The sequence below is a fragment of the Canis lupus genome, chromosome 16 (genome assembly GCF_011100685.1).
Source record: "Canis lupus familiaris isolate Mischka breed German Shepherd chromosome 16, alternate assembly UU_Cfam_GSD_1.0, whole genome shotgun sequence".
NCBI classification, from domain to species: domain Eukaryota; kingdom Metazoa; phylum Chordata; class Mammalia; order Carnivora; family Canidae; genus Canis; species Canis lupus.
In genome coordinates this window covers 16,330,956-16,349,591 of record NC_049237.1, presented here as the reverse complement: position 1 = coordinate 16,349,591, position 18,636 = coordinate 16,330,956, and the positions used below count along the sequence as shown (strand labels likewise).

Here is an 18,636-nt window from a genome sequence, read left to right as displayed (position 1 = left end):
CGAGGCTAACAGCAGTCCTAAACAAAGTCCTTAAGAAGCAGAAGAAGGAGGGAAAGCCTTCTCAGAAGAACAGAATGGGGGAAACCTGTCTGCTCTGGGTACTATTGCCACAGCCCAGTTGTGTCTGGGCCTTTCGGAAAGTCACCTTAGTTGGGGGCAGATTTGTTTTCTTTTCCAAAGTGCAGTCCCAGCCCTTCCCTGGTGTCCCTACAGAGCTTTCTCACCCCTTCTCTGAGCTCCTCCTGCGGCCATGGTACACACGCTTACCTCCCCAGGCTCGCTGCGTGGTATGGCTACTTTGGGGTAGGGTGCTGTCTTTGTCTCACTTTCCCCAAACAGACTGAGGGGTGGGATTCATGGGATTCATCAGAGCATGCCCCCTCCTCCACGCCTGCACACGCTCAGCTCCCGGCAGCTGGCTGAGCAGACCATGGTCTTCCTGAAAGATTGCAGTCTGGCACTTTGCCCTGTGATGAGGAAATAAATTGGTCTGGTTCAAAGTAATGGGGACTACAGCAGCACTGCCCCATTCTCCTCTTTATTGATGAATTGTGACACTGATATTCAAAGGAGGAAAAAACTTAGGGCTGTCACTCTTACCCACCTTGCTTTCTTTCATAAGATATCCCCCCTTCTCGGGGTGCCTGGGTGGCTCAGTGGTGGAACGTCTACCTTCAGCTCAGGGAGTGATCTCAGGTCCTGGGATCGAGTCCCGCATCGGGCTCCCCACAGGAAGCCTGCTTCTTCTTCTGCCTGTGTCTCTGCCTCTCTCTCTGTGCCTCTCATGAATAAATAAATAAAATCTTAAAAAAAAAATCCCCCCTTTCCCTGGTAAAGCAGCATCAATGCAAAAAAAAGTCTCTCCGCTGAGCACGTCTCCCCTCTTGCTGACTGGCAAGGAAGCCCACCCCATGAGAGGAAGCCCACAGAGCCCCAAGCCCACCCTCTCCTGTACCCCATTCCCTCTGCCCACCCTCAACTTCCTTTCTGCATCCTGTGCTTTCCAAGTTCTCCTGCCTGCTGGCCTGGGAAACCCCACCTTCTGGGAGAGTCATTCATACCCCCAAAATGTTGTTTTAAGTCTTTGTGCTCTCTCTCTCTCTTGACAATACCCCTGTTTGATCCTGGCAAAGGGGTTTAGGATTTGGAGTCAGGATGCTGGTTACAGGGGTGCCCTCTGCCATTGTTTACTCACTAAAGAGACAAGCAGCTTCTCTGGTCACTGGTTTTACTCTCTATAATGTGGGAAGATAAAGCTGCCCCCCAGGGCGTGGCTTCAGGGGACAAATGGGGCAAGAGTGTGTAGGAGCACTTTGTAAACAGTGAGGCAATATGCAAAAAAGATGGTGCTATTGCAAGGCTCTACCCCCCTTAAAGATGGTTCAGGTATTGGTGAAAAGAGGGACATATTTTTGGTCCTTGGAAGGTTCTTTCCCTTTACCTTAAACTACACGTATTGCCAATCCTCACATCATGCCCCACCCCCCTCAGTTGAGTCCAGAGCATCATCCTGTTTTCCCCAGCAAGACCCCCCTCCACTCTGGGAAGGGGGCAGAGAGGAGGCAGGAGGGCCAGGTGGGAAGATGGAAGCATCTTTGGAGCTTGGAAAGAGTTCACTGAAAGCAGCTTTCCTGGACATGTGGGGAATCATGCTGTTCCCCTAGAAGCCAGTTGTTCCCCCCAGCACACGGGAAGCCTGCTCATCTTCTCCTCGCCCCAGACAGTCCAGCAAGGTCGTGTCCAGGGCTGTGTGTGTCCTGCATCATCCTTCTCCCCTCAGTCAGGACCATCCCAGGACTCGCATGGGAATGGGCCACAGAGGATGAGCCACAGGAGAAGCAGAGCGTGTGCTTCAAGAGTTCTTTCGGGGGGCTTGGTCCTGTTCTCTTCAATTATTCACTTAGGAATGAACATTCTATATCCAAAGAACTTGCAAGGAGCTCCAGCAGCTGTGAATGTCCCTCACAGAACGGCAAATCCTGGAATGTTGTGAATGCGGCAGCCTGTCGTGGGGGGAGAGAGACAGACAGACAGACCAGGCCCTGCCCTCCAAGTGCCTCCATCCAGGTGGAGAGACAGGGCTCCTCAGAGCCGGGGTAGGGTGGCCGGGGTCAGGCCAAGAGGCGGGAGGCCCTCACAGATGGTGTTAGCCGGCCTCCTGGCTCAAAAGCAGAACAGCGGCTGAAGAAGGTAATTTTCTGAATTGATCAGCATCCCCGTGATATAAAAGCTGCGGAACAGGAAAGGGCATACAATGACAGTTGTCCCTGGAGGTTCCTGTCTCCAGGTGGTTCCTCCACCTCCTTCCTGAGATGCTCTGGGCTACATATGCACATTCTTAAGCCCGTTTCTGAGACTATGAATGCTATCATCCCGTACACATGGCTCTGGGGGCTGCCTTTTCACTTCCCTCTGGGTCTCAGAGATGAGAAGGAAGAGGAAGCTTTTTGTGCCCGTCAGGGAGCCAGGGCTGTCTGTGTGGCCACGCCATCACCGTCACGCTAGCTCCGTCCTGTCCATGAGTGTCAGTGTTTGTTAGGATCACCACTGTGATGAATGACCCACGCACTGGCCCTTTAGCAACTACACATCGCTGTCTATGGAAGGATATCCCAGAAGCAGATTGTTGGGTCAAGGAACGTATGCATTTGTAGTTTCGATCCGTGTGGCCAGAATGCCCCCACAGAGGTACATCCCCTGTCCCAGATTCTGAAAACTCTGTGGGTATTATTTGGGCCAGAGTCTGAGCTGAGTCTGGGGGTAGTCACAGGTGAGATGGAGGGGGTGGTTTGGGTTGTGCCCTGTGTTTGGACAGACATGGATGCCTCAGCACCATGTGGTACTAGACATCACTGGAGGCTCCTCCTTCACATGGAGAACAAGACCCCCATGGGCTTTTCCCAAGGGGCTGTTAGAAGCTTCTCAGTGGTACAAGCTTTGAGTCCAGATGTGCCCCCTGCCCACCGATCCCACTGTTTCACCCACATACTGGGTCTCCAGCACCCACCCTTGGACAGCACCCAGGTGGCCTCTGCATCCAGTGTCGTGCCCAAGATTGCGAATCCGAGAAACCACCAAGGAGCCAACACCGATGCAAACACATGAGATATATATATATAAATATAAATATATATATATATTTATATATATATATATACATAAATACAAGCTCGAGATTGGGTCCAAGTATACTCCATACAGCAGAGCAGGGACTTGGACCCCGAAGTGGGTTACAGCTGGGTTTTTTATGGGCTGGTCTAGGGGATTTTCAGAAGGGGTGGAGGGATTTTTTTTTTCATTCCAATATGGGGGAAAGGGTGGGGGAGTTTCTTAAGATCTGATATGGGATTCTCTGCTGAGGGCAGTTCTGAGCTTTATTGTCTTTCCGATATGAGATTCCCTGCCTAGGACAATCTTCAGGTTTTCCTGTAAAGTTCAGCTCTTATTCCCAGGATCCTAAGATGGCTATACTTGTGCTAAAGCTAAACTTGAGGTGCAATGGCCTTAATTTTTCTCGGCCTCCACACCAGTGGTTGGGGTGAGCATTGGGAGCACAGAACATAAAACTCCCTGTTTAACTGTGACGTGAGAACTAGCCTGTCCTGGGCCACTCGGTGAGGAACCAGGCTAGTGGGCCAGCTGAGGACTCCTGCTGGAAGAACCACGGAAGGACGTGTCACCACCCCTGGGGGCCTGACCTCCACGGGGTGCCAGGCTCCACAACAGAGTAGCACAAGAGCTTCCCTCTTCTGCTCCCCAGCAGAGTCCTCTGAAGGGCCCAGGCACACCCCCACAGATCCTTGGCAGGCATCCTCATTCCTCACCTCTCTGTGGGCATCACTGGGGAGCACTGAAGCCATGACACTGAAGGACCCAGACTTGGGCCAGGCGGCTCCTCTGTCACCTTGCCTGCTGGACCACCCTTCCCCTCCCCACCTTTCCCCAAACAGCTGGAAAGCACCAGAGCTCCTGCTCTTGATCCTCCCTCTCCTTTCTCCCCCTTCCCCAAGCCCCACCTCAAAACAGGCTTTGCTTCTCAGGACCTTTAGGGGAAAACTTCTGTTTCTAAAAGAGTCAGGGACTTTCCTGTTGGAGGTCTTTGGTATCTTAAGTTTTGAGACCTAGAAAACCACGGGTGCTAGAGCCTTCTGTCTCCTGCTTTCACCTAGACCTGCCTCCCAGAGGTCAGCCCGGGGCCTGGAGCAGGGTTTCCCTCTTGGGATGGCTTCATGGGACAAGGGGTTTCCTAGAAGATGACCCTCCTTCCTTGATTGGTTCCTTCCAAAATTACCGCCAGGGAATATGTACCCCCCCCCCCCCAATCTCTCTCTCTGGACTCGGGGAAGGAGAAAAGATGCCAACAGAGCTTGAGCCTTACACCCTCCCATGCTCCCTTCTCTCCCCTTGCCTATTGGGTGGCGAATATCTTCCAGGCACCTGCTCCTCTCACCAGGGCAGCAAGGGCTGCTGTGGGGACCCAAGAGGCCAACCAGAACCCCTGCCACAAAGACAGATGGTGGATTTTGTTGGGGACAGGAGACTTAACGTACTTTCACATTTGGTTTCAGTGTTAAATATCGTGTTGTTACCTGGTAATATGTTGTGTGGATGAAATGTGCTCACAAGTCCAGGGGAGGACTCTCAGGGCCATAGAGTCAGGAGAAAGGGGTTGGTTGAATTGACTCCCCAGAGGAGTCTCCTGGAGAGCATTCCCTTCCTAGGGAGTGAAGATGGAAGCAGAGAAGGGGACACACATGTGTACAGGGACTGAGGACTGTGAGGAAAGGGGTCTGGGACAGAGTAACAAGCAGAGGAGATCCAGGCTTACAGCTCTGTAGGCTGACGTGTCTTTTTCTAGGTCAGAAGTAGCAAGTAGCAAGTAGGTAGCCCTTGGTACTGACAATTTTGCTTTGACTTGCATGGTTTAAAAATTTAAATAGCAAATTGAAAATAAAAATTTTACTTAATTAGCTATAAATGTGAGACACCAGACCCAAATCCGGTTTCTGCTTCTCTTGGAAAACAAATCAATATCCATCAACTTGACTATATGAGTTTGCTAGAGCTGCCATAACAAAGTACCTCACACTGGGTCGCATAAAACAGTAGAAGTTTATTCCCTCATAGTTAAGAGGCTGGAGGTCTGAAACCAGGGTGTCAGGTAAGCTGTCCTCTGTCTGAGACCCAGGAAAGCATCCTTCCTTACCACTAGCTTTTGATGGTCACCAGCTGCACCTGGCACTCCTTGACCTGTAGATGCATCACTTCAGTCTCTGGCTTCTGTGACCTGGCTTCTGCTCTGGGTGCATGTCTGTCTCTATGTCCTCTCCTCCTCTAAGGACACTAGTCCCGTTGGGTTAAGAGCCAAGCCTACTCCAATGTGACCTCATTTAACATGATGATGTCTGCAAAGACCCTATTTCCAAATCTTCATGGGTGCCAGGGGTTAAGACTTCAATGTAGCTATTTGGGGGATGCAATGGATAGATATAGATAGATAGATAGATAGATAGATAGATAGATAGATAGATAGATAGATAGATAGATAGATGATAGATAGATAGACTTGTCCCCAACATTTAAAATTTAATAATTCAGATTCTTGCCATTTGAGATGTTCGGTACTAAGAATGGAAGGAGCACTCTTTGCCCTCCTCTACCTCAGCCAGACTTCTAACAGCACTTTCTGATTTCCTCCTCAGCTTCGGGTCTCTCATCCTCTCCATCGACACCCACCCAGGTGGCCAAGCAACACACCTTTCCTCTCGAATCCTACAAGCATGAGCCTGAGCGACTGGAAAATCGCATCTATGCCTCCTCTTCCCCTCCGGACACAGGCCAGAGGTATTGCCCGTCCTCCTTCCAGAGCGCAGCCAGGCCTCCATCGGCATCGCCCACACACTATGCTTCCCCCAGAACCGTAAGTCTGGCCTTCTCCTGCGGGCCGGGCCTCCAGGCGTCAGGAGGGAGGGCAGAGTCTGAGGCCAAAGCCAAGGTTGTGCACCCCTGACACATTTGGTACATTTTATCATGAATCACAGGCTGAGAAAGAGATGTGGAGGGTGCAGGAGGCAAAGGGAAACTAAAGAGACTGGGAATGTTGGAACCTGGCCAGGAAGTGTTGGTTGCCTCAGCCTCTTTAAAAAGTCAGTCGTTAAAAGCTTTATTTGAATTTATCTTGATTGGGATACTAGAGGAAAAAGAGGTAAAGCAAAAAGAGTTTTTAAAATGAAGCTTTATTTTAGACTTTTAAGATTTCACGTTTTGACACCATTTGTGTTAGGAAGTGCGCCCAAGGAGGTGAGGCTTCAGAGCAGAGTGGTGCTGGTAGCCAGGCATCCCTGCCCCTGCATAGGGGGAGGGTCCACGGGCACTTATGAAGGAAGCTGGCTGAGCCGCAGGGCCTGTGCGCTCAGCATCAGCACGGTGGGCCCGGAGCGTGGACATGCTCTCCATCCGTGCCTGGCTCCTCTGAGGAACGTGCGAGCAGGGATAGAAGAACCATGTCCCTGAAGTCCATCTATATGGATGGAACTATTGGATTCAGTTGCTGTAGTCATTCCCTGGGGCCGCTGAACCAAAGTGGCATGAAGGGAACAGGGGGTGGGGTGCTTACAAGAACCAGAAGCTGTTGCCTCATAGCTCCAGAGGCTGGAGATCTGAAGTCCTGGTTTGGGCAGGACCGTGCTCCCTGCAGAGTCTCTGGGGAGGAGGACCCTTCCTTGGCTCTTCCAGCTTCTGGGAGCCCTGGGTATACCTTGGCTTGTGGTAGCATCACACCAGTCTCTGTCCTCACGTGGCTGTGGACCCTGTGTCTCTGGGCGTGTGGCCAGATTTTCCTCTTCTCATAATGATACCACTCATATCAGATTAGGACCCACCCTACTCCAATAGGACTTTGTCTTCACTTGATCACACCCGCAAAGACCTCGCTTCCAAACAGGGTCACGTTCACAACCATCAGAGGCTGAGATTTCACCGTAGCTTTTTGGAAGACAGTATCCAGCCATAAGAGTCATTATCTTTGGAGGGAAAGATGTGTTTGTCATGCAGAGAACATGCCATCACCATCCTCTGTGCTCCCTTGGTGATTACTTTATGAGATGTATGTTTTGCAGAGTGTTGTTTTAGATGCCAAGAGGTCAGATGCAAGCTCTTGTTTCTACCTTCTGGGGATTCCAGTCTTACTGGGAACAGAATAACATTCAGATGAAACAATTAAGTAAAAGCAGAAAGAAGGCTGGGTGGGGAGTGGAGAGTGAGCAGGTGGTCCACACTAGAGGAGTAGGGAAGGGAAACACTGGTCTGGTGAGGGCCGTGATTGCCCTGCTGCTGCAGTGCCGGGGGAGCTGAGCCTTGCATAAGTGGTAGGGTTTGAATGAAGGAAGAGGTGAAGGGAGAGCCTTCCAGAGAAGAAAACCAGCCATGACTTGGGTGGGAATGAGGTGACATGCAGCATGGAGAAGGAGGGCCGTGGGCACCTCTCAGGGTCAGGAACCCAGCGTCAGACTAGGAAGTGGGCTGGAAACAGGAGGGCAAGGAAGCAGAGGAAGAGTCCAGATGAGGAGCAGCTTGACCCTGGAGAGCTCTGGGCCTCGGAGGAGGGTCATCCGTGTTCTTGAATGGGAATGAGAAAAGATCTAGAAAGGCTCTCCTGTGCATCCAACAAGGGGAGACTTGGTTATAGAGATAATGGAACAAAAAGAATCCAAAAAGGGAATGGTGAGGCAACCCAGATTGTCAAAAGCAGGAAGCCACTACACCTCTAGGGCTAAAGGAGCAATGAGAGGCAGTGGTGTGACTGGAGCCCACCCAATGGGAGTAGAACCCTGTAGAACTGTCTGGCAGGAGTAGGAGCCACAGAGGAGAAGCAGCCACTGGCCAGAGATGCCCCCTCTGAGGCTGAGGGCTAGAAATCCTGGCATCTCTGCCTCTCCCTCCCTCCAGCCTTGTGCCAAACCTACCAGAGGCCTGTGGCCTAGGAGATCGGGGGTAGAAGGAGCCCGTGGGGACCATGAGCAGCGGGGAGGGCCAGCAGAGAGGCTTCTGAGGGTAAAGGAGACACAAACGTCTCAAAATATTGGCTTTTTCTCATTGATTAGTGATACTGGATAGAATAACCCCATTCAGGAAGAGACACCGATTTGAAGAGAGAGCAGCTATTTGCGGTTTAGGTCACTGGAAGTGATGGTGACAGCCATAAGGGTTGTCTGTGATTGTAGAAGTTTTGTGCTTGCCTTACAGAATTTAAATAAAAGAGAATCCAGAGAGCACTCTCAGTCCAATGTCAATTTTTTCATGTGCCATTGACTGGGAAATGGTGTTCTGAGCTGTGTAAGCTTCACACCACTAAGAAGCCCATGGCTGAGGCCAACAAGCCTGAGTCCTTCCAGGATGTCTAAGGTGGTTCTGGGGCCAGCATGGAAGTGTCCTCAGCAGTATCCCACACTCAGCTGATGGACACGCCACATGTCCTCGTCAGGGCCTGCAATTCCACACCTACGGCCAGCATTTCAGCAACCATCCAGATGTCCTGAGTGGAGAATCAAGGTGTGGGTATTCCATACAATGGGATCTTTCCCAGCCTTAAAAAGGAAGGAAGTCCTGACACCTGCTACAGCATGGATGATCCTTGGGGACATTATTCTGAGTGATAAGCCAGTTGTACAAGCACAAATGCTGTGTGATTCCACATGTCCAAGGCCCCCAGAGTAGTCAGATTCACAGCCACAGAAAATAGAATGGTGGGCGCCAGGGGCTGGATGGGGAGGAATGGGGCATTGTCATTCGGTGAGGAAGAGTTTCAGTTTGAAAAGATGAAAAAGTTCTGAAGATGATGGGTGATGCTTGCACAACAGGGTGAATGTACTGGATACCATTGAATCATACACTTCAAAATGGTTAAAATGGTAAAGTTTATGTTACGTATATTTCACTCTAATTTTTTTAAAAGGTGATTCAGGCAAGACTACAGTGTTTATATAGTGTGAGCTTCAGAAAATCAGGGTGATCACCAGGGGCTCCCCACTTATGTTCTGAAATGATACGTTCACAATCAGAAGACACTGGCTCGCTGACATTAGACAGGCCTGTCCCCTGGGTAAGGTTATCACCAGAGGCATCCAGGGGCCCTTGTCATGGGGCCCTGCAGCCATGACTGGGCTGGGTCCTGCTTAGCAACAGGGCTGGTGTTCATTTCAAATTCATACAAAATGTGCGTCTTTGTCATCAGGCTATGTTGATCCTCTTTAAGTTAGGTATTCAGTTCCTTAAGAGCTTGGCTGATTTCATGAATTTGCTCCCAGCATAATCTTCATTGGAGAGATGTGATTGCTTAAAGACTTCTGTCAGCCTGAAAATATTCAGATATAATTTGTTTCTGCCCTCTGGAACAAAAAGAGACTTTCTATAAACATTGACTCTGAAGATCACTTTTATAAAATGTGAATTTTATTCTAAAATTGGAATGAGGGTAGGGTAATTAGTCTGTGATAGAAAGTATTCATTTTATCATTTATTTACTCAGCAAATACTTACTAAGCAACTGCTATGTGCTAGAAACTGTGTTTGGAAAGGGTGAGCAGAAAAAAAAAGGAAAGGGTGAGCAGGTGACAAATGTGTGAGGAAAGGACATGTTTGTCCTTTTCACGACTTGATTAACAGCACATTATATATTGGAGGGCTTCAAGAAATAGCTAATAACTGGTTGAACAAAGAAGGGAGATTCATCTATCTGGGAGATGCAGGCGGGTAAATAATTACAACAGAGTTTGCTAGAACCTGTGTTGTTATCATGGGAGAAAACACCCAGTCCAGTCTGAGTGAGTGGAAGAACCAATCCCAGAGGAAGGAAGTGGACTTTTCTTCAGCTGAGAGCAATAATCAGCTTTGCATTATAGGATGCTCTGTCTGGGTACATGTGGAAACTAGATTGGATTCGAGTAGGACAGGAATTCAGACATGACACAGCATGAAATTATCTCAGCCTGGTGGCAGCTAACGGTAGAACAAAGTGGACCAGTGTTAAGAAGTAAAGACCTATTCAAGAGGTTGAATTAAAGGAATTGGAATGCTCTGATTGAATGGTTGAGGGGGAAAGAGAAGAATCAAGGGTGATTTCAGAAGTCTTGCCTCAGGAAACTAGATGAATGGTAGTTGCACTCGCTTGGATAGGGAACAAGGGAGGAAGAGGAGCAGGCTATGTATGTGTGCATGTGTGTGAGCACACATGGGGCATGTGTGTGTGCATATGTGTGTTCGGGTGGTGGTGGTATAATAAGGTGCCCATGGAACATTTCAAGAGGAGGTATCCAAAGGGCAATTGGGTATGTGCATCTGGAGCTAGAAATTAAGACTGAACATCATCAGAATAAATGGTAATTTATGCCATGATCGTAGATGAAATAATCCAGAAAAATATGGACATTTAAGGCACAAACAAAAGAAAAGGATTCTGGATTGCCTTGAGATTAGGTAGGCAACACAGGCAAACACAGTACCACAGAGGCAAAAGGAATGTGCTTCATTGTATTTCACGCCTTTGGAGGGAGTTACCAGTGATGTCAAATACAACAGAATGGCCTGGAATGTAAGGCCTGAGGTCGGCACTGGTGACATTGGCAGGAATACAGTGGTCAAGTACAGAAGCCACGGAATGTGGGCTGAATGGTGAAGAGGTAAAGAAGCAGAGATCTCTAGTGTAGACAACTTGAGAATCCTGACGTGGAGGGGAGGAGATGGGGCAGCCCCTGTTGGAATGGAAGTGATGGGAATTCCTATAAATGGGAATAAGTTGAAACTCTTTTTTTTTAAGATTTTATTTATTTATTCATGAGAGACACACAGAGAGGCAGAGACACAGGCAGAGGGAGAAACAGGCTCCCTACAGGGAGCCCGATGCGGGACTCCAACCCAGGTCTCCAAGGGTCACGAACTGCTGAAGGCGGCGCTAAACCACTGAGCCACCCGGACTGCCCTAAGTTGAAACTCTAATCGGGACAGGATTAAAAAGAAGTAATCAGTAAAAGACCGAAGAGAAAAAGTGAGCCTTACGTTCTGCTCATCAAGGAAATGGGTGCAATTCCTTGGGTGGCAGGAGATTTTTGTCTCGGACAGTGGAAGAATCATGTTCCATGCATTGAAAAACTTGATGTGAAGGTATTCAAGTGATTGGTACTTTTCTGGTTCCCTTTCCATAACAGCCATTCCTGTGATCCTCCCCTTTCTCTTCTAGGGATTTCACTCTTGACCTATGTCTTGGGTCAGAGTCCCCAGAAACAGTCTGAGATGGGGTTTGGGGTGCAAGTTTGTTGCTTTATTACAGAGTGTTCAGAATAAACCTGTAGGTACAAGAGGAGAGAAGAAGAAAGGTGACTTTGTGGTTTGGGATGAGATGTAGCCTCAGCCGACGACAGGGGAGCTCTGGAGTGCAAACTGCACCAGAATTTTCCCTGTCTGGAGGCAAGGAGGCTGGGCTTTTGACCCTCACACCAAGCAGCTGTTAGCTATGGGATGCCCAGGTGGAGGGAAATGCTGGGATGGCATCCATCCCCCAAGGATGATCCTGTAAGAAGATTGCAGGTTTGAGCCATTCGCAGCAGCCCCTGAGCCAGTGATGGAACCCAAGGCATCTGTCGTGGCTCAGGGTCTCTTCTTCTCTTCCTGGTTGATTCCTGTATCCAACAGGATTGGGTACCATGCCTGTTCTTCTATTGCCACATAACAAACTCCCCAAAACTTAAGACAGCAGCTGTTTATTCAGCTCACGATGCTGTGGGTCATCAATTTGGGTTGGGCATTCTTCTGGTCTTGGCTGTGCGTACTCACACATCTGTGGTCACTTACCAGGTTACTTGGCCCAGAGCAGCCTCAGCTGGAATGTCTCACCTCCATTCCATGTGGTCTGTCCTCCCCTGGCAGGCTATCCCAGACTTGTTCTTATGACAGTGGCATGATTCCAAGAGGCATGGGAGTATATGCAAGTCTTATAGAGGCCTTGGCTTAGAACTGGTACACTAACTCCTACCCAAGATAGAATCTGTTTCCCCTCCCCTTGAAGCTAGGCTGGGTTTTTTTGCTTGCTTTGGCCAACAGAATGAAGCAGAAGTGACAAAGTCACATTGCAGAGAGCATGGAGACAGGAAGAGGTGAAGGGTGTGGGCCAATTTTGAGATCTACCTCACGTCTTATCACTTGATTTCAACAGCTGCGTCTGCAGCTGAACACAGCATACTGGAGTCTAGAGGTTCATTTATCTCTATATAAGGAGTCTAATTTAGATGGTTAACTCTTCTGAGAGTAATTCCTTGAAAAAGTGGCTGCTACAGCTTGTGTTTCCTGAGAAGCAGATTCTAGACAGAAATTAATGTGCAGGATGTTCATGAGGAAGCACTCTGGGGATTGATGCCTGAGGGAGGAAAGAAGGAGGGAAGAGGGTCTGTGGGAGAAGCCGTGATGCCGTGCTGTCTCCACAAGGTCCTCAACAGACCCTCAGGGAGCATGAAAGCTGGGGTGGTTCCCCAGACTTGTCCCAAGTTGGGGCAGAGGAGCCAGGCCTTTCTATCCTTGCATCAACCTTAGATGGCAACCTTTCTATCCTTGCCATCAACATTAGATGGCAGCTCTCCTGGAACAGGGTTAACCATGGGCAAGGTAACTCTCCTCAGCCAAGGGCAATGCTGGCCAGAAGTTGAGGGCCATTGCTTGCCAGATTCCCAGTAGCTGAGGGGCAAACCCTTCACTTCTGAAAGGGGATCTGAGTAGTACATCACAGCCTTTAAACATGGACTTATTCTCTATTTTATTTTTTCGATTTACAATCCCCAAATTCTGACAGGTGAAAGTAAAGAGTATCACATTTCTTCTTATGGTGTATTTAACATGTAACTAAACTATGATATATTTAACATGTAACTAAATATTTCTTCTTATATATTTAATATGTAATATATTAACTAAATTTAACATATAAACTAAACTAAATATGATATATTTAACATGTATTTAATATGAAGAAAAGGGTTCAGCATGGTTGGTTGGGGATGAATGAAAAAAGGTCTTATTAGGCCCAAGGGGAGAGGAACTAAGGCCCCAGCCAACATCCACCACCAACTCCCAAGTAGTGGGCGTGAGCCACCACAGACATGAAACCTCCAGCCCCACTCAAGTCTTCAGGTGAGACTGCAGCCCCAGCTGATACCAGAGATCCAGGACTACCCATCTGAACTGCTTGTGAATCGCTGACTCACAGAAACCATAAGAAATAATGTCTTATTCTGCTACAGCTACTATAACAAAATGCCACAAACTAGGGTGCTTAACAGAAATTCATTTCTCAAGGCGCCTGGGTGGTTCAGTTGGTTAAGGATCTGCTTTCAGCCATGTGGGGCTCCCTGCTCAGTGGGGAGTCTGCTTCTCCCTCTCCCTCTGCTGCTCTCCCTGCTGACATTTGCTCGCATTCTTTCTTTCTCTCTTATAAATAAATTAAAAGTCCTCAAAAAAGAAAAAGGAAGAGGTAAGCCTGGGGGGCTTAGTGGTTAAGCTCCTGCCTTTGGCCCAGGGCGTGATCCTGGAGTCCTGGGATCGAGTCCCACGTCAGGCTCCCTGCATGGAAGAAAAAAAGGAAGAAAGAAATTCATTTCTCACAGTTCTGGAGGCTAGAAGCCCAGGATCTGGACTTGGGTGCTGTACCCATTCTTCTGTTGCCACATAACAAACCTCCCCAAAACTTATGATGGCAGCTGCTTATTTGGCTCACAGTTCTGTCACACTGGGGTCCAAGGGCTTCAGTCTATAAATCTAGAGGTGGGGGACACAATTCAGTCTATCACAGATAGTTACTATTATTCTCTTAAGCCACTGAGTTTTGGGTGATTGGTTACATATCAAAAGATAACTTATACTTGTTTTATCATGTATGTGGGGGAGATAATATATAATTAATTGAATTCAATAGATAATAAACTCACAAGGTTGGGGTTCTTTTAAACACTGACCAACTTACCACTGAATCAATCTCTGAGATCCCCGGTATTCCCAGTTATGAATATTTGGAAGGAAATCACCAACCAGTCTTTCAAGATCGTTATTTGGAATAATTACCTTTTTTATTTTTTAAGATAAGAAAGCACTTTAAAAACCTAAAAATACTTTTTTTTAAAAAATACTTTTTTTTAAGATTTTATTTCTTTATTCATGAGAGATACAGAGAGAGGCAGAGACACAGGCAGAGGGAGAAGCAGGCTCCCTGCAGGGAGTCTGATGTGGGACTCAATCCCAGGACCCCAGGATCACACCCTGAGCCAAAGGCAGATGCTCAACCGCTGAGCCACCCAGGTGCCCCCCAAAATCTAAAAATATGTCAAATCACTTGACATTAAGGAATAGATAAGATTTTAATAGGCACTGTTTTGTTTTTATATTCCTGTCTACCATTTTAAATATCAATTTACAAGCTAATAAGGTCTTGGTGTTAAAATTATCTGCTCAGAAATGGCAAACTAACAGTTCCATAGTCTGTTACTCACAACAGATTAGATATTTTAAAAATAGTTTGGGAAAATTTCACATTGGGTCAAGGAGTAGGAGCACCAGAGAGAACCGATTCATAACAGGATTGGCTATCGTGAGAGTTGTTGCTTACACAAGTGTTGCCAGTGTGTTGAAGAGGCAAGTGGAGAATATCTACTCTCCTAGCTGTCAAAAGAAGGTATTATAATTGGCATCCTTCCTGTGTCCCTGCCCTGGTAGAATCATGACTTGATGAGCAGAGGAAGGCAGAGCCCAAATAAGAGAGATGTACTTGGCTGAGAGCTTAGCCTGTTTTTCTGAGCACTGGCCTGGGTCTTTCGGATTCTTATTTATTCTGTTCCCCAGGGTAGTGAGCTCCAGGAAAGGATGTTGCATCTTTTTATCCTCAATTTTTCTTTAATTCGTCAAATGGCCTACCTCTGTCACCTCCCCAGGGGCCCATGAGGGAAATGACTCGTTCAACTGTTGTTTCATAAGATCCTGTCATGTGCCTGGCAGCATATTAGGTACTGAGTGTTTGAGGACAGTGGAGATCATTTCTGCCTCAAGAGTCTCAGCAAGAGCAGGTCCCATGGAGCCGGAACCCGAGGCTAGAGCAGCTGAGGAGTGCCTCCACCTCCTCACCCAGGAGCCACAGCCTAACAGATGGGAGATATGCACTCGGCATCATGATGACAGGGATACAAATGTAAATTTCCCACAGTGAGTTATTTTGATGTCTTGATTGATAGAGCCAACCCCTCTGTTGGTGAAATCAACCATCATGACTGCAGCTACTTTAGGACTCATCTTGAACTTTTCCACCCAAAAGAAGCAACTCTGGATAAGGCAATGGTTCAAATATTGGCGTCACATGGCATTGGGATGCTCCCTGGAAGTTTTCAGGGTGATCTACAGATAGCACCTCTTCTTGGAGGTGGAAAATGTTGCAATTAGCTTTTTCCTTCCCTGGGCTGCTATTGTCAAGGATGTCACCTAACTATGCAACAGGCCTTGACTGACTATATCTCTTGTTGAAGAAACCATCTTGATCACGGCTCTCTCTAAGCTCAGGGCAGAAGCTAGCCTTCCAGGGACCTCTAGGCAAGTGCATGGTGACAAAGGGTCGATGGAGGCAGCTTTGTCATGAAATTTGGAGTAAAGAGGAGCCATGAGGGAGCTGGGTAGGCAGAGGGCATTTCTCTCAAAGATGGGCATGGCCTGAGCATGTGAATGTGCTAATGGAAGGGGATGTACAGGTTCCCAAGCCTCCCACCTTCTCTACCCACCCCTCTATCCTCCAAAGATACAAGAGGATCAATGGAGAGCATCTGAGTAAGCTTCCCAAAGCTGCATTGCTAGCCAACACAGAAGTCAAATCTTAAACCAAGGAAGCTGATCTCCAAAGCCCATGTTCATGGTATGATTTCATACGGCCTCTAGAGAAGTCCAGGCTTCTCAGCCCACCAATCACACACGGACTTAGCATCTTAGCTCACATATGCCTAATTCAAGAGCTGGCCTTGGGGCCAAACCTGGCCCATCATCTCTTTCTGTACTTAAAGTTTTATTAATACAATAGCCACGCCCATTCATCTATGCGTCGTCTGTAGCTGCTTTCATGCTACAACAGCAGAGGTGAGTAGTTGCAACAGAGACCAGATGGCCGCAAAATACAAAATATTTATTATCTAGTCTTTTTTCAGGAAAAAAAAAAAAAAAACTTGCCAGCTCCTGACTGATCTGTGCCAGAGCCTTCCGTTACTGCATCTCCTTAATTAATAGGCCATTCCCATGCAAAGTGCCAAGGTGAGACTCGTCCCCAGAAAGGCAAGAGGCCAGCAGTAGAGCCCTGCCCCACTAAAGGCCAGCAGTAGAGCCAGTTCCGTGGGAGAGCAGAAGGGAAGTTAGTCATAGGGCCTGCCCGCCAGAGTCCCAGCAATCAGACCGGCCATCAAGTTGGCAATCTGGGAGGTAATCCTAAAAAGTTAAGACTGAGGGACCTGCCTTCTCCTTATCCTCAGAGCGTTATAATGTCCTACAGTCTGCTACTGGACTGAATTGAGGAGATTTAGGGTAATATAAATTTAAGATGGAAGGACCCTTATTCATCGACCCTTCATCTCCTTGAGGGAGGAAAGGATGCAAATGCAAAAAGTCTTTGTTGCCTGCCTTGGCAGCGGGTTAGAGTAATGAGTTGGTTGGCTGTGAGTTTTTTTTTTCCCCCCAAAGATTTCATTTATTTATTTGAGAGAGAGAGAGCATGAGCTGGGGAGGAGTAGAGGGGGAGGGAAAGAGAGAATCTCTCAAGCAGACTCCACACTGATTGCAGAGTCTGACACAGGACTACATCTCATGACCTTGAGATCATGACCTTGAAATCATGACCTGAGCCAAAATCAACTGAGCCACCCAGGCACCCCACAGCCCCGCATTTTAATAGAAGGATTACTCCAGTGGCAGGCAAGAGACTAGAGGAAGCCTCTAGAAGACTAAGCAAGCAGACCAATAAAGAAAAGACAACAGTTGTTCAGGAGACACAACAAAGGGCTGAATTAAGGCCAGAGGAGTGTAGACTAAAAGGTAGGGGTTAATTATGAAGGCATGTAGCAGATAAAATCGGCCAGCCTGGGTGAGACCCAGGTATGCGGTGTGTAGGAGGAGGGCTCGAGGTGATTCTTCTGGCATGAAAGGATGGACGGCAGTGTCCTTGAATTAGGAAGGGAAGTAGATCTCAGAATGAAAGTTAAGCTCCCTTTGGGCCACACTTTCTTTGATTCTTTTGGGACATCAAATAGAGGCCCCCAGGAGCCTGATATGTAATTCTGGAGGGGAAAAGCAGAGGTTTGAAAAATGATTCTTTTTGTCCCATTTATGTATCATGCATTAAATCAAAGAAATCAAGACTGAACACCCTTACCTACGGAGCTACTGGTGCAGTGAAGAAAGCAAGCATGATTTCATTCTAATGAGGGACACTTCTTGCCAATACAGTTGTATGAAAATGCATTTTGGGGGCCGAACGTTTGATGATGGAAAAATGTATCTGCTCATACATGCTAGAAATTCTAGACGGGCTGGTGTTGATTTGCATTTAGATGGGAATTCCTTCAGCTCAGAACCAGGATTGTCCTCTAACTGACAGCACTTGGAAAAGCATTAACTTTGGCCAGGTGAAGTGTCGTTGGTACAGCAGTGACACAGACCTTAATACCAGTATTAATAGTGTTGCTGAATGACTCCATAGAAATTAGCTGCTGAAATGGTGGAAAAGTTTAGAACAAGCCTCCTCCGGCCTCTCTCTGAAGCGCCAGTGCATAACCTGTTAATGAGTGACTACCTGAATTCCCTAGCGGTGCTTGACTTGCTCCTGGAGGCTGTGTGTTGAACACCATCTTCCCCGCTATTTCCGAGGCTTAGCACAGAACCCCAGAGCACCATCGCGTTGAGTCCTGAGTAAGAAGGAAATCTGCTCATCATGAGGCATTTCAGTAACAACTCTCTAAGGAGCTACACAGAGAAAATTCAGTATGATCCCTACATCTCGGCCAACGACCTCTTCCCACACTGTATCAAAAGCAGATTAAAAGCCCATTGCTTATCGTTATGTTCATTCGCAAATTGGTAAGGCTATTCGATTATCTTGGTTTAGTCTGATTAGACCGTTCCATTGGCCATCTTTGCGTTTAATTTGAAAAATGAGGTCCATCTGGAGAAGTATTTGATTATCTCTTTTAAAAATAGCGTTCCTCTGGGATGAGGGAGTCCTGGGGATTGGTGGCAGCACAATCATATGTGTGTACTTAACACGACCGACCCATGTGCTTAAAAATGGTTAAGAATGTAAATTTTTTGTCATTTTCAAAATTAGAAATGTTTAAAATCGTAACACTCCTCTGATTATAAAAACGAAAAGCACAAAGAGAATAAAAACTTTGGGCAGTCCTGCCATGCCAAGACATTTAAATTGTTCCATGTTGTATGTTGTTTGGACTTTGTCGTACCCTTGTTTGCAACCATGGCCGTGGACATGTGACAAACATAAGGCAGTGGCAAGACTGCGCAGCAACCGAGCTTTCCACTCATGTTATAACCAGACCCCGTCTTCAATGTACATAGTTGGGTCAT

General features: G+C 47.5%; 1 protein-coding gene across 3 annotated transcripts in view; it reads left to right on the top strand.

Moving 5' to 3' along the window:
- PRKAG2 (protein kinase AMP-activated non-catalytic subunit gamma 2) overlaps positions 1 to 18,636 on the top strand; it is a 265,492-nt gene that overhangs the window by 163,424 nt on the left and 83,432 nt on the right. For all 3 annotated transcript variants that reach the window (XM_038559767.1, XM_038559766.1, XM_038559768.1), the window contains one exon: positions 5,703 to 5,920. In XM_038559767.1, the coding sequence (XP_038415695.1) occupies positions 5,703 to 5,920 (218 nt within the window). The remainder of the gene's footprint in view (positions 1 to 5,702; positions 5,921 to 18,636) is intronic.